Source organism: Mobula birostris, chromosome 25 (assembly GCF_030028105.1).
Source record: "Mobula birostris isolate sMobBir1 chromosome 25, sMobBir1.hap1, whole genome shotgun sequence".
NCBI lineage: Eukaryota > Metazoa > Chordata > Chondrichthyes > Myliobatiformes > Myliobatidae > Mobula > Mobula birostris.
The window spans coordinates 22237047-22255245 of record NC_092394.1 but is presented as its reverse complement, the minus strand read 5'-3'; the positions used below and the strand labels follow the sequence as shown (position 1 = coordinate 22255245).

At 36.8% G+C, this 18199-nt stretch overlaps 1 protein-coding gene across 11 annotated transcripts in view; it reads right to left on the bottom strand.

Moving 5' to 3' along the window:
* Nucleotides 1–18199, bottom strand: part of myo18ab (myosin XVIIIA b) — a 240629-nt gene that overhangs the window by 140427 nt on the left and 82003 nt on the right. For 2 of the 11 annotated variants that reach the window (XM_072243296.1, XM_072243299.1), the window contains exons 1-2: nt 8692–8813; nt 6703–6800 (exon numbers count right to left, since the gene is read on the bottom strand). The exons of 6 other annotated variants lie outside the window; for them this stretch is intronic. In XM_072243296.1, the coding sequence (XP_072099397.1) occupies nt 6703–6800; nt 8692–8728 (135 nt within the window). In that variant the 5' untranslated portion in view covers nt 8729–8813. Of the gene's footprint in view, nt 1–1088; nt 1164–2723; nt 2817–3404; nt 4062–6702; nt 6801–8691; nt 8814–18199 lie in introns of those variants that run through there. 3 more of the 11 variants (XM_072243293.1, XM_072243292.1, XM_072243301.1) reach the window with 3 other exon arrangements.

Sequence of the window (18199 nt, the reverse complement as noted above, 5' to 3'; positions counted from 1 at the left end):
GTGCTGCCAGGATAATCAAGGACACGACCCACCCAGTCAACACACTTTTCATCCCTCTTCCCTCCGGGAGAAGGCTCAGGAGCTTGAAGACTCGTACGGCCAGATTTGGGAACAGCTTCTTTCCAACTGCGATAAGACTGCTGAACGGATCCTGACCCGGATCTGGGCTGTACCCTCCAAATATCCGGACCTGCCTCTCGGTTTTTTTGCACTACCTTACTTTCCCTTTTCTATTTTCTATTTATGATTTATAATTTAAATTTTTAATATTTACTATCGATTTGTACTCTAGGGAGCACGAAGTACAGAATCAAATATCGCTGTGATGATTGTAAATTCTAGTATCAATTGCTTGGCGACAATAAGGTATAAAGTATTTAGTGATTGTACCTTTAGCTGACAAGTTCTCAGCTCAAGAATTCCCTTACTAAATCTTCCTTTATTTTAAGAACTCCATAAAGGAATAACTCTTTGACCAAATCTTAGATCACCTATCCTAGTAATTTGTTATTTATGATAGATTTTTATTTGCTAGCACTCGTTGCTGCATGTCAGGTGGTTCGGTAAGATAAGAGGCACCATATAAATGAAAATTGCTGTTATATTGTTAGATTGTAAGCCTACACCATGATCCTTTGACTACTGAAACTAAGTTTGACTGTAACTAAGAAGCTTGAAAATTTCCTTTTAGATATTATGTGCAACTTAATTGTTGCTGATATATGTAAGCAATTACAGAAAGTAAAAATTTAAATTTGAATCTACTGCATTGCATAATCTATCTGGTATCACAGGAATAATCTTTAATGGGCCACAGACCTTCTATTTTACTCTCTGAACTACAGCAGCAGTCAATACTTTGCAACATAGTTATATGTTAGATTTAATCATTAATTCATTTAAACATGAATAAGCCAAGTGAAATTGCTCAGTGTATCCAGTAGCATCACTTTACTGACCCACTGCTAAAATCAACTGGAACTTTGGTTAATGCTGAAATCCTACTAAGGCAGGATTCTATATTCAGGCATGCATATACTAAAAGCCCAACACACAAGACATTCAATGCATGGCAACTTTTTAATTACTGGAGTTTTGAAAATTCTTTCCAGCCTTGTCTGAGCTTCATCCGTGGGTGTCAATTGCCGTGGTGTCCTCTGACCCTAAAGATCACACAACCAACAATAACATTTTTCATTTTTGGATTTCATTTACTCAGAAAATAAATGTAATTAAGAGTGGTGGACAGTGCTTGGGGGATCCAATAACTAATACAAATACAACCTCAAGTTCACCATTTTCATCTCATGCAGCATTTTCATAATCCTTTCACCTATTCACAGGAGACTGTAACTGAGATTGAGAAAATCGTGGCTCTCAGTCAAGTTGTTCTATATTAATATAACAGGTCATACTTTACGAAGTTTTTGCCTAATGTTTGCAGTTGCATTAACCTCTGCTGCTCTACAGCTCCCTAAGTTCCAGAGGTGTTGCTGTGAAAGCCATCCCACAAGGCAAAGTATTGCATGGGATGAAATGGATCGTTTGCAATGGTCAATCCTCAGACAGCGGATCCGAAGAGCATACTCGTGGATTGGCTCATGTTTTCCAACAGCTTGTGTTGTCAAGTGAAATTATCAAAGGAAATTCAAATACATTTCAAATTTGAAAATGCTGTTTCCTCATAATGCCTTTCAAAACAATATTATATATAGTGTAACACACACAAAATGCTGGACGACCAGCAGGTCAGGCAACATCTATAAAGGAAAATAAACAGTCGACAATTTGGGCCGATACCATTCATCGGAAGTGGAAAAGAAGGGGGAAGAAGCAAGAACAAGGTGGGGGGGGGAGCGGAAAGAACACAAATTCCTTTCCCAGCCACTTTCTTGTTCTGGCTTCTTCCTCCTTCCTTTCCAGTCCTGATGAAGGGCCTCAACCCAACTGTTTATTCCCCTCCATATATGCTGCCTGACCGGCTGAGTTCCTCCAGCATTTTGTATGTGTTACTCTAGATTTCCATCATCTACAGGATTTCTGGTGTCTATTAGATATAGCTTTTGCTTCTTACTGAAGGTTGGTTGCCTTATTCAAATGAATATGTCTGTGTTAGATGTCCAAGCTGGGAAGTTAGATGTGAGTTATTTTTGGTCTTTCAGTATAACAGGAACAGGAATCACTGCTTGATTCAGTTCCATGTTCCTTACTTTCATATTTCAGAGAATGGCTGTAATAGTATGAAAAGTGCTCTTACGTGCAACTATATAATAAGAGTAACAAGGCTGATTGTTTCCATTAGCAGCATTCATCAATTACCTTTTAACATCACACATTTCACCCCATTGAAGTAGAAGATAATTTGAAAATACCAACTTCTGCATAATACAATGAAAATTATATTGCAACATATTGCATATTGTTTGATTACACAAAAGGCACAATAATTTTTATATTATTTGTACAAAAACCACTACTGAAAGTTAGTAGAGAGGCATGCAGTAACCTTTTGGGTTGGTCTTTTCACCCAAGCAAAGAAATGCAGAATATTGTTTCTTGTTGATGATTATTAGAATATCTTGCCAAATAACATCTTTTAAATAAGAAATTTCTCGGGTTGATTCCTTGGTATATATGCTGGCTTCTTGTTGTTTACTGTTCCTACTGCCATCAACATCCAACATCCCTATATAATTATATACTTTTTCCTTAAAGCCACACACCTGGTTTATATCATCTGCTGGAAATTCTTCAGCAATAAGTGAAGGCAACATTTCCTGACCTGGTTTTGGTTGCCCACTGGAAGATGTGGTCTCCTTTAAGTAAGCCAAACAAGAAAAATGGTGTGCATGCTTGTACAATATGGTAGATCAGGTATTTTGAAAGTTAAACCACACTTCAAGTTTTCACTTCAATGTCTTTCATTACCACAGGGTCAAATTTAGATTTAATCAATCTCAAGTAGATTAACGCATTCACTTCATTTCTCATTTACGGTATTAATTTAGCACCACACCCATGTTAGTTCCACAGCTTTTCCTGTTATACATGCACAAACACCATCTCACATCTATGCAAGCTGGTTCTATCAGGAAATAAATAATCTCAAACCACACATACTAACATGATACTAATATCATAAACCACTACAGAAATTAATAATTTAGCTGTTTCATTCTGCAGCTTTCAGAATTTTGCCATAAACATGTAAACTGTTTTCCACAATTTAAATGGATTTAAGGCATACAGCACACAATAACTATTTGTCAAAATGCTGGTTTGATAATCATAAACAACATAGTTCCAAGACAGACTTTTGACAAAATATCTTTTTAGGTTCATTTACTTCCTCCAACATTGTGCCATGCATGTACTGGTTAGTTGGCTAGGAAAAAAATGTATACCTTCCTTTGCAGTAATTCTGCCATTTGTGGCTCACTTATTCCATCTGCAGACTCCAAGATAGGTGAATGTGGCTTTGCAGCAAGCATTTGATCAGAACCATTATCAGTAATTTCCTCTCTCTTCTCAGGGGACCTTAATCGAGGTTTGTGAGCTTTAGTTTTTCCTCTAGACATGAGACTAGTCAACCCAAACGAGATATCATCTTTATCCATTTTCTTTGCTGGAGCAACAGTTTCTGCTTTGGATGAAGTACGAACATTTTTCTCAACCTTTAACTTCATCGACTTGCCTCCATCAGTTCTCTGCCCTGCCTTGGCTTCCACAATGGTTTTGCTTTCCATATTTTTCTCTACTGGTTGCTCTTTCTGCTTTGTCATTGTGACCTTTTCTTTCTCACTTCCTCCTTCAAATGGTACAACCTTCCGTATCACCTTCCTTACTACTTTAACCACTTTTTTCTTAGGAAGTCCGTCAGCTTCCTGAGGCAAAGCATGCTGATTTGTAGTATTCATATTACTCTTCAGCTCCTCTTGTGCATGAAAGACTTTTTCAGTACATTGCTTTGAACATTCACTTTCTCCATTTAGCTCTGGTTGTGGACCACAGATCTTTTCAGTTCCATTTTTCACTGTATTATTATATTCATTTCTTTCTGACTATATTTATGCAACATAAGAAAAGAGCTTTGCATGAATTAAGATAGAAGGAAAAAAATACAAAAGCAAAAGAAAACAGAAATAGTGTGGAAATTATATCTAGAAAGAAAATAGACTTTGCAAAATAAAGTACTTGTTTTACCTCCAACTATGCAATTGTCACATAAGCTGATGAGTTATCTATTATTTTACAGAATGGTCATATACATGTGATGGATTATCCTATCCAATAATTGTTGTAACATTGGTTAAATTAGCAAATATATGTAAAAATCTAAAACATGTAAAAGCAGAAAGCAAATATTTAATTATACATTCTTTATGTTTTTCACACAAATAACGAGGGGTAATGTATGCTAATATTTTTTGTAACCACATGGCACACAGTTATGTTGATTAGAAATCTAACAATTACAAATTTACACTATCAAGATGATATTACGTGTTAAGCCTAATAATGTACAAAATAAACATAGAACAGTACAACACAGAAGAGCCTCTTTGGCCAACAATGAATTGCCAAACATGATGCTGAATTAAATTATATCTTTTCTGCCTGCACATGATCAACATCCCTGCATCCCTTGCATATTCTTGTATCTATCTAATGCAACTTAAATATCTTCTGCCACCAATACTCTGTTCTAAGCACTTACAACATTGTGTGACAAAAACTTGACCCACGCATCTCCTTTAAACTTTCTCCTTCTCACCTTAGGTGCATGATCTTTTATGCAAATGATGTGAAACATTATAAAGTAGTTGACATTTATAATTCTAACTAAAATTACAAGATACAGTATATGCAGCTGGGGGACAAAATAAGTGGTAGCAGATAATCAACTTTCTCTTCATGTAATTCATAGAACAGTACAGCACAGTAAAGGCCCTTCAGCCCACAATATTATGCCAACCTTTTCAACTACTACAAGATCAATCTAACCTTTCTTTCCACATAACCCTCCATTTTTCTTTCATCCAAGTGCCTATCTGAGGGTCTCTTAAATATCACTAACATATCTACCTCTATCTTTACCCCTAGCAGTGCATTCCACATACCCACCACTCTACATGCTTTCCTGCAATCATCATCCTCTGTATTATGCCCTCTAATATTAGCAATTGCTGTCCTTGGGGAGAAAAGAAACCTATCCTCATAAGACATGCTCTCTAATCCAGAAAACATTCTGGTAAATCTCCTCTGCACACACTCTAAAGCTCCCATATCCTTTCTATAATGAGACAACAAGAACTGAACACAGCACTCCAAGTGTGGTCTAACCAGAATATTACAGAGTTATGACTTTACCTCATAACACGAACTCAATTCTCCAACAAATGAAGGCCAACTCAGCTTACACCCCCTTAACCATACTATCAACTTGCTCAGCAACTCTGAGTGATCTATGAACGCTGACCCCAGGATCCCTCTGTTCCTCCACAATGCTAAGAATCCTGCCATTCATCCTGTACTTTGCCTTCAAGTTTGACCTTCTGAAGTGAATCACTTATCACTTCACACTTTTGTGGATTGAATTCCATTCTGTCACTTCTCAACCAGCTCTGCACTCTATCAAAGTCCCAATTAACCTACAACACCTTCTACACTAATTCTGGGATTTAATGTGTGGACAAATGATACTTACTGTAAATGTGAGTTTGAAGACAAAAGAAACTATATTCTAAAGAGATTTATCATCTACAAGCAATTCTGAATAAACAATATTAATGACTAATCCTAAATGTTGCACTGCAGCAAGGCTTAGCTGCTATTTGTAAAGGTCTTTTTCTACAGTATTTATTTTGTATTATTTCAGAAATGTTTCTGGTTGTATTTCATTTTCTGATAAAAAGCAAAATGAACTAAATATTGAATACCATAATTTTCTTGTAAGTCACCATTTATTTCTAATATAAATTGATTTGGTGTTAATCAGATCAATTGACAGCTTTAACAACATTGCAATTGCAATTCAATTGCATATTAAAATCCAAACAGGATTCAGCACAACTCTCTGTTAGATTTTGCTTCAACAAATAAAACAATTTCATTTTCATAGCACAGCTGAATGAAATTCTATAGCACCTCCAGATACTTCCTGACAGATCCTCTCACAAAGTTTTGTTTTATGTTGCATATCATGTTGTCAATTGTGTTATTATGCGCTGCTTAACCCTAGTCATACAACTGTCTAAGCTTAAAAAAATTCCAACAAATATATCAGTTAACTTTCATTTTATTCCTATCACCTAGATTATTAGAGGAGAATCTTTGAAAGCCATCCAAGTCCAAAGGAGATCAACACATCCACTACACTTGCCGATACAGTTATCAATTGATATCTCCATCAAGGGTGGCAACCATATTATTGCTTTGGGCCATTATAAAAGAAACCATGTAGGTAAAGACAAGATTATTACCAAACTATCCAAGTTGTTTTATTTAAAAAAAAGAGTTGAACTGTATACGTTAAAGTAAACTATTATACCATTCAGTTGCTAAGGTCATATTTTCTACAATATACAAGTCAAACACGCTGGTAAATATGTGGGTTAGTTTCCTGATGGTTTTAAAATCAATTTGCTTTGATCAGAACTGTGTTATTATGTACAAGAACAACTATTATGTTAGGAAACTTACAGGTGGTTCATGGTTTGCTTCTTTGTCTTCATCTGGATTTTCTGATCTGAGTGTGGTTACAGATTTTTTCTTTGAAACAGGATATTCCTCTTTAACCTATTTATTTATAGGATGAGGATGCAACATCACTAACCAGAGCTTAAATAATATGGGCTACAATGCTGTCAGTCTTCACCACAATGCAATAAAAATCTACAGAAAGATGCAACTGTAATTGAAACTTTAACTCTTGGAAAACTTCAACAATGCTCCAGAAACTTGAACATAAAACTGTCAGTTTATTTCACAGAAGAAAAGTATTAATTTCTACGCCAAAATGCTAAATTTGAGAACCATGTCCCCTATCAGCAGTTCAGAACTTTATTGCATCATTTTACTAATGTCTCATTTCTATTCTCAAGTCTTCAAAGTGCTATAGCAACTTCCAAATAAAGTGAAATTGTCTGCCGGAGTGTCACAGGTGCAGAATTAGTATCAAGTAGAATTGGCAGAAATAATCAAATATTTCCTAGTCTATACCAACAGGAATAAATCCATGAAACTTCACTAATTTTCTATGGACCTTTGGAACCTTGCAGTACGTAAAAACTTCATTCTAACATTACAGTTGCAACTAAGAATGTAGGAATATATTCATATACATGGAAAAATATATATATTCTTCTAAAATTTCTTGCAAAATATGGGTGCTAATACATTTAAAATAGTACAATGTTTTGGCCTTTTCTAAGACTATAAGACATTGGAGCAGAACTAGACCATACAGCCCATCATGTCTGCTCCAACATCCCATCATGGCTAATTTATTGTTCTTCTCAAACCCATTCTCCTGCCTTCTCCTCGAAATCTTTGACACCTGACTAATCAAGAACCTATCAACCTCTGCTTCAAATATACTCAGTGACATGGACTTCCCAGCTATCCGTGGTAATTAATTTCACAGATTCCCCACCCTCTCTGGCAAAAGAAATTTCTCCTCATCTCTGTTCCAAATGGACATTCCTCTATTCTGAGGCTGTGCCCTCTGGTCGTACACTCATCCACTACAGTAAACATCCTATTCGCATCCACTCCGTATAAGCCTTTCAATATTCAATAGGTTTCAGTGAGATTCCCCTCCCCCCCACCTCATTCTTCTAAACTCCAACAAATACAGGCTCAGCACCATCAAATGCTGCTCAAAAATTAACCCTTTCATTCCCAGAACCATTCTTGAGAACCTCCTCTGGCCCCTCTCCAATGATAGTGCATCTTTTCTCAAAAAAGGGCCCAAAACTGCTCACAATACTCCAAGTGAAGCCTGACCAGTGGCTTATAAAGCCCCAGCATTATATCCTTGCCCTTATATTCTAGTCCTCTCAAAATGAATGCTAACATTGCACTTGCTTCCCTCACCATTCTCAACTTGCAAGTTAACCTTTAGGGAATTGTGCACGAGTACTCCCAAATCCCTTTTCACCTCTGATTTTTGAATTTTTGCCCTGTTTAGATATTAGTCTACACCTTTATTCCTTCTACCAAAATGCATAACCATACACTTCCTACACTATATTCCAGCTGCCACTTCTTTTGTCCATTCTCCCAATCCAGCTAAGCCCTTCTGCAGATTCCCTGCTTCCTCAACACTACCTAACCCTACACCTATCTTCATATCGTCCGCAAACTTGGCCACAAAGCCATCACTTCTGTCACTGATATATTGTTGTGGCTTTATAACAAACAATTGCAAACAAAACACCCCTGATCTGAAACAGGTCTTTGTGTAATCAACCAAATACTTTACCACAACAACCATGCAAACTTTTCCTAGAAAAGTGTGGTGTGACCAAAAATTTATTTCGGTTATTTTGTCAATATAAACCAATTTATTAAGAAAATGAATTTATAATTTTAATACACTTTGTAAATCCTGAATATAAATTCTATGGTGAAACTAGCCTGGTTTGACATCAATAGTTGAATGATTAGAGGTTAAAAATGCACTTTCCTTTTGCTCCCAGAAAGCAAAACGTGATGAGAATGCCATGCTGAAATCATGAATTGATAAGTGGAATTACGAAAAGAAGTCTATTACAAATCAGGAGTTTGCCTGGAGGCCAACTTCTTCCTAGTAATTGAAACTGGTGAGGCACATGGGAATGTCCTGGACATTGGCAATGCTGCAACAACTGGAGACGCGCATGATGGACACTGCAAGTATAGAAAAAGTGGAAAGCACAAATTACAGTAGAGGTCAATTTTAAAAATTTAAATAGTTATTATAGTTATTTCATCAGTGAGGCTAAATTTCATCCAGCAAAATTTCAAAGTAGCTAAAATATAAAGCTACAGAATGAATTATGCACTGTAAACAACGAAACAAGACCAAAATATTTGACTGGCTGTTGCTCTTTCAAAGCACATGTATCTTCCAATGAGGAACTCATTTTAGTGGTGAAGATAACTAAATTTCAGAGCCAGCATAAGGAAGGACTTGAATAAGCAGATACTTTGCCAATCATAGAGATAAACAAAACTCAACAAAATTCAGAATTGGTAATAATAAACTAGGATAGAGATGGACAAATCTTCTAATCATATAATTTCCAATGCACGTTGCTAAGGAGTTATTCAAATACCTTCAAGATAATTAAATATAAGCAGTACTTTGGAGAACCATTAAGTATGCCATAGGTCAGGAGTTGTTGCTGGGTAGCCTGGAATTTATTTGACCTTGCAGCAGTTCCAAAAATTATTAAAATGGGGTCTGGTATTATCTGAACCTTTAGTACCTTTGATAGCACCTCAAATATTTGCTTCCAATACTCTTGTATCCTGGAACTTAAAGCATAACTATGTAACAAATTTGCCTCCGAGGACTTGCATTTCTCACACTTCGGGGACACCTCTGGGAATATTTTATGAACCCTTACTTTTGAGTAATGTAGCCTATATAGGATTTTAAATTGTATTAAACAATGCCTGGCACTAATGGAACAGGAGTTAACATACTCTAAAGAATCATTCCATATAACCTCCTCTATCTCTGTACCCAACTCCTTTTCCCACTCTTTTTTTAATATTATCCATTGTTGTATGACACTTGTTGTGTATGGCATCATACAGATAGGCGATGATGTGTTCTGTCCCTAAACATGATCTTAAATGATTATCTAATTTATCAGGTTCTGCCATCTCAAAACTAGAAATATGTGATCTTATACAGTATCTGAGCTGGAGATATCTGAAAAAATGATTCTTTTGCAATCCGAATTTGTCCTGGAGCTGCTGAAATGATGCAAAAATCCCTTGTACAAACCCGATTTCCAGAAAAGTTGGGATATTTTCCAAAATGCAATAAAAGCAAAAATCTGTGATATGTTAATTCACGTGAACCTTTATTTAACTGACAAAAGTACAAAGAAAAGATTTTCAATAATTTTACTGACCAACTTAATTGTATTTTGTAAATATACACAAATTTAGAATTTGCTGGCTGCAACACACTTAACAAAAGTTTGGACAGAGTTAAAATAAGATTGAAAAGTGCACAGAATATTCAAGTAACACCGGTTTGGAAGACTCCACATTAAGCAGGCTAATTGGTAGCAAGTGAGGTATCATGATTGGGTATAAAAGTAGCGTCCATCAAAGGCTCAGTCTTTGCAAGCAAGGATGGGTCATGGCTCACCCCTTGGTGCCAAAATTCGTCAGAGAATTGTTAGTCAGTTCAACAGGAACATTTCTCAGCGCAAGATTGCAGAGAATTTAGGTCTTTCAATATCTACAGTACATAATATTGTGAAAATATTCAGAGAATTCAAAGACATCTCAGTGCGTAAAGGGCAAGGTCAGAAACCACTGTTGAATGCGCCTGATCCTCAAGCCCTCAGGTGGCACTGCCTAAGAAACCGTCATGCTACTGTGACAATTATAGCCACCTGGGCTTGGGAGTACTTCGGAAAACCATTGTCACTCAACACCGTCCGTCATTGCATCCAGAAATGCAACTTGAAACTGTATTACACAAGGAGGAAGCTATACATCAACTCTATGCAGAAACGCCGGCGAGTTCTCTGGGCCCGAGCTCATCTCAGATGGACCGAAAGACTGTGGAACCGTGTGCTGTGGTCAGATGAGTCTACATTTCAGCTAGTTTTCGGAAAAAACAGGCGTCGAGTTCTCCGTGCCAAAGATGAAAACGACCATCCAGATTGTTATCAGCGAAAGGTGAAAAAGCCAGCATCTGTGATGGTATGGGGGTGCATCAGTGCCCACGGCATGGGTGAGTTGCATGTATGTGAAGGTACCATTGACTCTGAGGCGCATATTAGGATTTTAGAGAGACATATGTTGCCATCAAGGCGACGTCTCTTCCCGGGACATCCATGCTTATTTCAGCGGGACAATGCCAGACCACATTCTGCATGGGCTACAACAGCGTGGCTTTGTAGACACAGAGTGCGTGTGCTTGACTGGCCTGTTGCCAGTCCAGATCTATCTCCTATTGAAAATGTATGGCGCATCATGAAGAGGAGAATCAGACAACGGAGACCACGGACTGTTGAGCAGCTGAGGTCTTATATCAAGCGAGAATGGACAAAATTTCCAGTTGCAAATCTACTACAATTAGTATCCTCAGTTCCAAAACAATTAAAAAGTGTTATTAAAAGGAAAGGTGATGTAACACAATGGTAATAAACATGCCTCTGTCCCAACTTTTGTTGAGTGTGTTGCAGCCACCAAATTCTAAATTTGCGTATGTTTACAAAATACAATTAAGTTGGTCAGTAAAACTATTGAAAATCTTTTCTTTGTACTTTTGTCAGTTAAATAAAGGTTCACTTGAATTAACATATCACAGATTTTTGTTTTTATTGCATTTTGGAAAATATCCCAACTTTTCTGAAGTCTCCAATGCTGCATATCTCTAGATTTTGAACTTCTGTCCAAAAAAATCCCTGAACACATTAAAACATATCAATAAAAGAATCTGGAACAATAAAATATTTTATTAACGATGTATAACTCTATAAGATTTAATGTTGTACCTCTTCAGGGTTCTAATCAATTGAAACATACAAAGTACTCTCTCCCTTAACTCTTGTTCCATTCCTCCAACTCTTTCTGCCTTTTCTTTTTTAAAAAAAGTGTCTAGTTCTCACTGGTCTACTTTTCCTTTCCAGGAGTCTCTTCCTTCCAGGCTCTTGCCAGTGCTTTACCCCAGCTCTAGTCAACTGCTTCCACAATCCTGATCCTGTTATGAACTCTACCCATTATCCCCCTGCTTCCACACCTTTCCTTCTTTTCCTTTTTATCAGCTCAGTCAAAAATTGTTCTCTAATTAACTGGGATTTCTATTGATCTTTTATCATTAACATTAAACCTTGCTCATTGTAGTGATAGAAGTCTCATTAAGTCAAGAACCTTAAGAAAGAATTATAGCATGTGACCAATTGCTATTCTTTAATAGGGAGAATTATGGTCAGTGAACGCTTTAGTTGCTGGAACCATAGAGTATTGATTAAACATTTAAACTAATACTGGAGACAAGCTGCTTTATCAATGTATAGATTACTGTACATGCATTCTCAGAGGTCTTGTCTACAGCACAGGGTGAAATCATCCTATTTCATATTCTACAAGTCTTTTCATTTTCTGAAGCCCCAGTTTTCACTGGCTTTCAAATCCAGGTGAAAAAGAGTAATATTTTTAGAATGATCAGAATTTCTTTGCTTTACTCATCAACTGATTTATGCTATACATGCACATTTCTTGGGCATTTTATTTCCAATTTCAGCACTAATGTAAATGAATTTCCTCAGACTACTGAAGTATTTAAAGTTGTTTGTTTCGGTATATGATAAATGGAGCAGATACCTGAAAAATGTAATAATAATGTAAACAGAATGCTAGGTCAGTAATAGGTTGAAATGCACTTATCCCTGTCAGTAGTTCTACAAAGAACTGCTGATGAAATCTTCCTTGTAGCTCAGCTTATTTCTAGTTTAGGCACCTGTAGCTAGCTTTGAGGAAGTAAGATACTCAATGCTCAGACGCCAGTTCAGCTGATATCTAACTCTACCAAAGGACTTAGCACCACCTGCAATTTCAGAGCATAAGTTCCTGAGTACAGGGGCCAAAAGAATTTCTCATGCTGCCTCACACATCAAAGTTGCTGGTGAATGCAGCAGGCCAGGCAGCATCTCTAGGAAGAGGTACAGTCGACATCTCGGCCCGAAACGTCGACTGTACCTCTTCCTAGAGATGCTGCCTGGCCTGCTGCATTCACCAGCAACTTTGATGTGTGTTGCTTGAATTTCCAGCATCTGCAGAATTCCTCATGTTTACGTTCTCATGCTGCCTCTCAGCTTTACCCAAGGGATGGCTGGTAAAAGTAATACCACCCATTGTGGACATTATCATGGCATCATAGGGAGCCGGTGAGCATGATGCAGATGTGGGCATGATCTAGCATAATTTAACCAGATTAAAGCTTGCTGCCAATGAGAAGGAAAAAATCTGACTATTAAAATCCTACAGGCCAGTTAGATAACTTGCAGAGCAAATGAGCTGTCACTGGCATAGGAAGAGTGAATGCTCGCCCAAAGTAAAAATATCTTTTTGGTTTTTAAATAAAAAATTAATGATTAAAAAACTAGCAGAAGAATCCAAAGTTACAATTCAATGCAAATACCAAGATCCCAGAATATGGCATTTACATCCTTTGAAACTTCAAATAACTTTCATAAATATCTGAGTAGCAGATTCTACTGTACAAACAAATATGCTGGAGACCTGGAGGTGAAACTTAGCATTAGATCTTCTCTTTGAGAATGACAGGTGGAAAGTAGATGGATGGAATACATTAGGGAATTGTACTACGATACTAGAAATGATCAAGTGAGTGAGAAGAACACGGAAGGTCCTGAAATTTTGGTAGCGGAAGTAAGAGCAGCCATTGGAAAGTTAAAAAACTGGTAAAGCTTGTGCTGTAGATGGTATTACAGCCGAAATGTTGAAGTGCCTTGGCGACTCGGAGGTTGAGGAGATCACGAGGTTTTGCAATACAATCTACTCAACAAGAAAGTGGCCAACAGATTTTGTGGTGTCAGAGCTTGTCATGATCCCAAAGAAAAGTAAGAGCACAAAATGCTCAGACTTTAGAACTATAAGTCTTATAAGTCATGCCTCCAAGATCTTGTTATTAATACTTCTAAGCAGAATAAAAAGGACAGTTCTTGATTAAATTAATGAGTGCCAAAGTGGATTTATACCGGGTAAGGGTACCAGTGAAGGGATTTTCAATTTGCGAATGATCGTGGAACGAGGTCTAGAGAAAAAGAAGACATTTACATGTGCTTCCTGGATTACGAAAAAGCTTTTGGCCGAGTCAATCATGGCTGGTCAATTGCCTGAACTCATTGGGGCTGAATGGGAAAGATGTTCGACTGATTGCGAGCCCGTACTGGCATCAGAAGGCAGTATTAAGAACTAGTGGTGGGAATTCACCGGAAGTTGAGATCCAAAAAGGGGTTTGCCAGGGCTGCATTATCTTCCCTTTATTATTTAACATCTACTCAGAGGTAATCTTCAGGGTGTTGAACAATGAAGCTGATGTCCAAATTGGTGGAGTGACAGTGAACAACTTGAGGTATGCAGATGGTTGAGAATTGTTAGCTCAGACTGAGGACGAGTTACTCAGAATAGTAGATAAGATAAATGCTGAAGGTGAACGATTTGGAATGAAAATAAATGCTGCAAAGGCAAAGATGATGGTAGCATCACAGAAGAAAGAAATCCCCAAAAATCAGTATCAAAGTTAACGGCGTAGGCATGGAGCAAGTCAAGAAGTTTGTGTACTTGAAACAGATGATCACAGAGGACGGGAAATATGATACAGAAATTAGACGAAGAATTGAGATTGCAAGATCAATGTTCTGGAGCCTGAGTGACGTGCTGTGTGGCAAGAGGTTGGACTCTGGGCTGCGTTGTAGAATTTGGAAATGCTATGTCTGGAGCAGTCTGTTGTATGGAGTCGAATCGTGGACCTTATGCAAGGAAGCGCAACGACGACTGGAGGCATTTGAAATGTGGTGTTTAAGAAGAATGCAGAAAATTAGATGGATGATGAGGTCAGTAATATGGAAGTGTTGAAGAGAGCGAGGAAAGAAAAGGAGTTGCTGAACAATGTGCAGAAAAGGAAGCTGGAATATGCTGGGCACTTGTTAAGAGGTGTTGGACTGCAGAAATTGTTATTGGAAGGGATGATAGAAGGAAAGACGGAAAGAGGAAGGCAGCGAACCACTTGGTACGATAATGTGAGGCAATGGACTGGGTTAAGTTATGCTGAGGCCAGAAAAAGAACGCAAAATCGAAGAAGATGGAGGTGCATAGCCACCAACCCTGGATTTGGGATGGCACCCACTGTTACACAAGCTGGGGCACCAGAATGATATTAGAACTCCAAAACAACTTGGTGAGCAAATGGATAAGGCATTCAATGTGCATTGTGTCACCCTAGTTACCATCTACAAACAAATCTTTAAATTTCATTCCTATGGAGACAGGAGCAGGAATACCATTACTCACAAAAAGACTGCAGCTCTACACCCCCCCCACCCCGATATATACATACACACACACACACACACACACACACACACACACACAGAGTATCTTTCAAATAGAACATTTTCATGGCCAATTACTCCCGTGAAATCTGAAACTTGGGAAACATTATTGTATTAAGTTGAAAAATTAAATTGGAATAGATATTTTAGGAATAAAGCTATTGGAATATACTAACTAGTCATATAAATTCTTTGAAACAAGCTTTTTGGTTTGCACAACATGAAAACAATGATAATTTGTGTCTGTAGAATAATGGTATCAATAAATTTGTAAATAGTTATACATTTGGGTATCAAAATCTGCTTTTTTTTTTCATTTCAGGCCCCTTTTCTACATTCCACTCCAGATAGGTGCCTTCTTTCTTCATGATTGAAAAAGAACATTTTGCCAGTCAAATATTTGGGTTCTATTGTAAAAGTACTTCTTCCTATTATAAAAGTACTGTTCAGTTAACTTCCTCTTTCAATTGTTTTTAAATTCAAAACATCCACTGCAAATAGATTACAGTAAATAAACAGTTTTGTATCTACAAGAGAATTCAGATAAAAACCCTGAATATCCAGCACATTAATACTTCGGTGGTACTGAACTGTCAGATTTTCCAGGAAATTGAATGTTTTTTTCCACTAATTCTTTTTTTTTTTGTTTAAAGATGTTATACAGTATGAACATAAATTTTCCAGCATACTGGAAGTTGAAAGGGAGCATGGGAAACAGGAACCCATTCTGTCAGAGGCAGTACAAGAACCAGGACCCTGATAATAAGTGAAGAGGGAACACGGAAATCAGAACCCCAGTCAGTGCAAAGGCTGCACAACGAACATTATTAATCAAACCACATGCCAAACTATCAAGACTCCTGAATAGTTGCAGAGTGGATTATTGAAATTTTACTTTAATATCAAAAAATATCACATACTGGTATATGGTATGATATGCAAATTTAATGAACAGTACATAGAAATGGTTTTTTGCTTTTCATTTTGTCCAAAATGTAAAAAAGTAAATTTTCTCTTGTCAAAAGTGAGTACATATCAATGAAAAATATTAATGCTTCAGCAAACTACATTCATGATTATTGGAAAATATAAGTGAATTTAACAAAGCACTTCCATTTCCAATGGTAGCCTATATATCAATGATCTGTATGCAATCTTCACTAAAGTAACTTCAGCTCCTTGGAGAAATGTTTCTACAAATAGCAACACAGTCTATGCTGTATTAGCTGATAGAAGCATAATCAGAATCATTCTGGAATGGCATGAATGTAAAATTATCATCCAAAGTCTGCATACTTATGGAATGTATGAAGTACTAAAACAATTTAAACATATTTTTCTATCAAGTACCTAGCTATAAAGGAGGGCCATAATTGCTCACATACGGTGCTATGAAGTGGAAGGAGCATTCTGAACTTAATCAGTCGTATTCCATTTTATATTTATACCTAATTTGTAAAGAAATTATCTTATGAAATTAGATAAAATTTAACCAATTTAAACATCCTATTTACTCAACTTTTTTAAAACATAAATTTTCATCATGGTGTGTTTATACAAACTGAATAGCATAAAAAGAAAACTTGAACCACAAGGAGAAAAATGATTCCAAAAACCTCTTACAGTCAATTGCTTTGGATATAGACAGCATGAAGGACAGGTATTTACCAACAAAACCACAATTCATTTTATTGTCGACTTACTATTTCATTTTGACATAGAAGTTGTAAGTGCCTAATCAGGACAAGAATCTCTTACTATAGTTAACCTAACAAAAACCTGGAAAAAGTCTGGGGGTAACCTGTGAAAGTCACCACGCACTGTAACTAACAGGCAAACACAGTAAGAAAAGCTGGAGGTACAGTGTGACAATGACATAGCACAAGCACACATGTTGTAAAGTCAGATGGGCTTGATTTGCAGCTCAATATATCCTAGGCATTAAAGTTGTGGAAAAAACACTGGTCTGTTTCTTTCATGTTCATAATCAACAGACAGCTGAATACAGTATCTGCCACTTGTAAGATCGAAAACAATTGAGAGTAAACTTTCAACCATATTCTTTGCTTAACTTTTGACCATAAATGGAAGTCAATCTTCAGTTCTTAAAATGTAAATGAAAAGTAGCATTCAGCTTGATGTTAAAAACACAGCTTTGAAAACAAGCTCTATATTTAGAAGACGTTGTGTCTAAGGGAAGCTAGCTCACTATACCTGCTTTATTATTGCTCAAGAGTACAGTGCAAGACAATGGGTTGTTTAATTTGGGTCATTTCAAACAGAGAAGATGATTCTTAAGTAGCTAAGTTCAAGGAAGCCTGCAGAACCAGTTGGATAATATCTTTGACATATTAATAACTCATGTGTTTATAGTTGAAGGCTTGTGTACTCAAATAAGTTAGCTTTACAGCATTAATGGTAGCTAGCTAAGATCCAAGTCTCCAAAAATGCTTTTAGACCATGTGTGTTAAAAGGATATTTGAGGAATTAATACATGCTTATGAAGTCACGCAAGTGGGAGAAAACTGTATAAGTGTAGAGAGCAGTTCAGGCTTCTTAGGAATGGGGTAAGGAACATCAAGGACGATGAAAGAACAAGACTTCAGTTTCAGTTTCTGTGATGAACGATTTGTTCAAACGCAACTTGTTGGTATGTCATTTTAGTTTATAAGAATTGTACTTGTGTTTTGGAAATCCTTTGTGCTTTACGCTTTGGAAATAGTTCATAGTTTTGGAAATGTATAAGATAGAAATCCTCTGAATTTTAAATGTTTTTAAGAATATTGTTTGGATTTAAACATGTATCATTGTAAATAAATATATAGTCATAGTCATACTTTATTGATCCCAGGGGAAACTGGTTTTCGTTACAGTTGCACCATAAA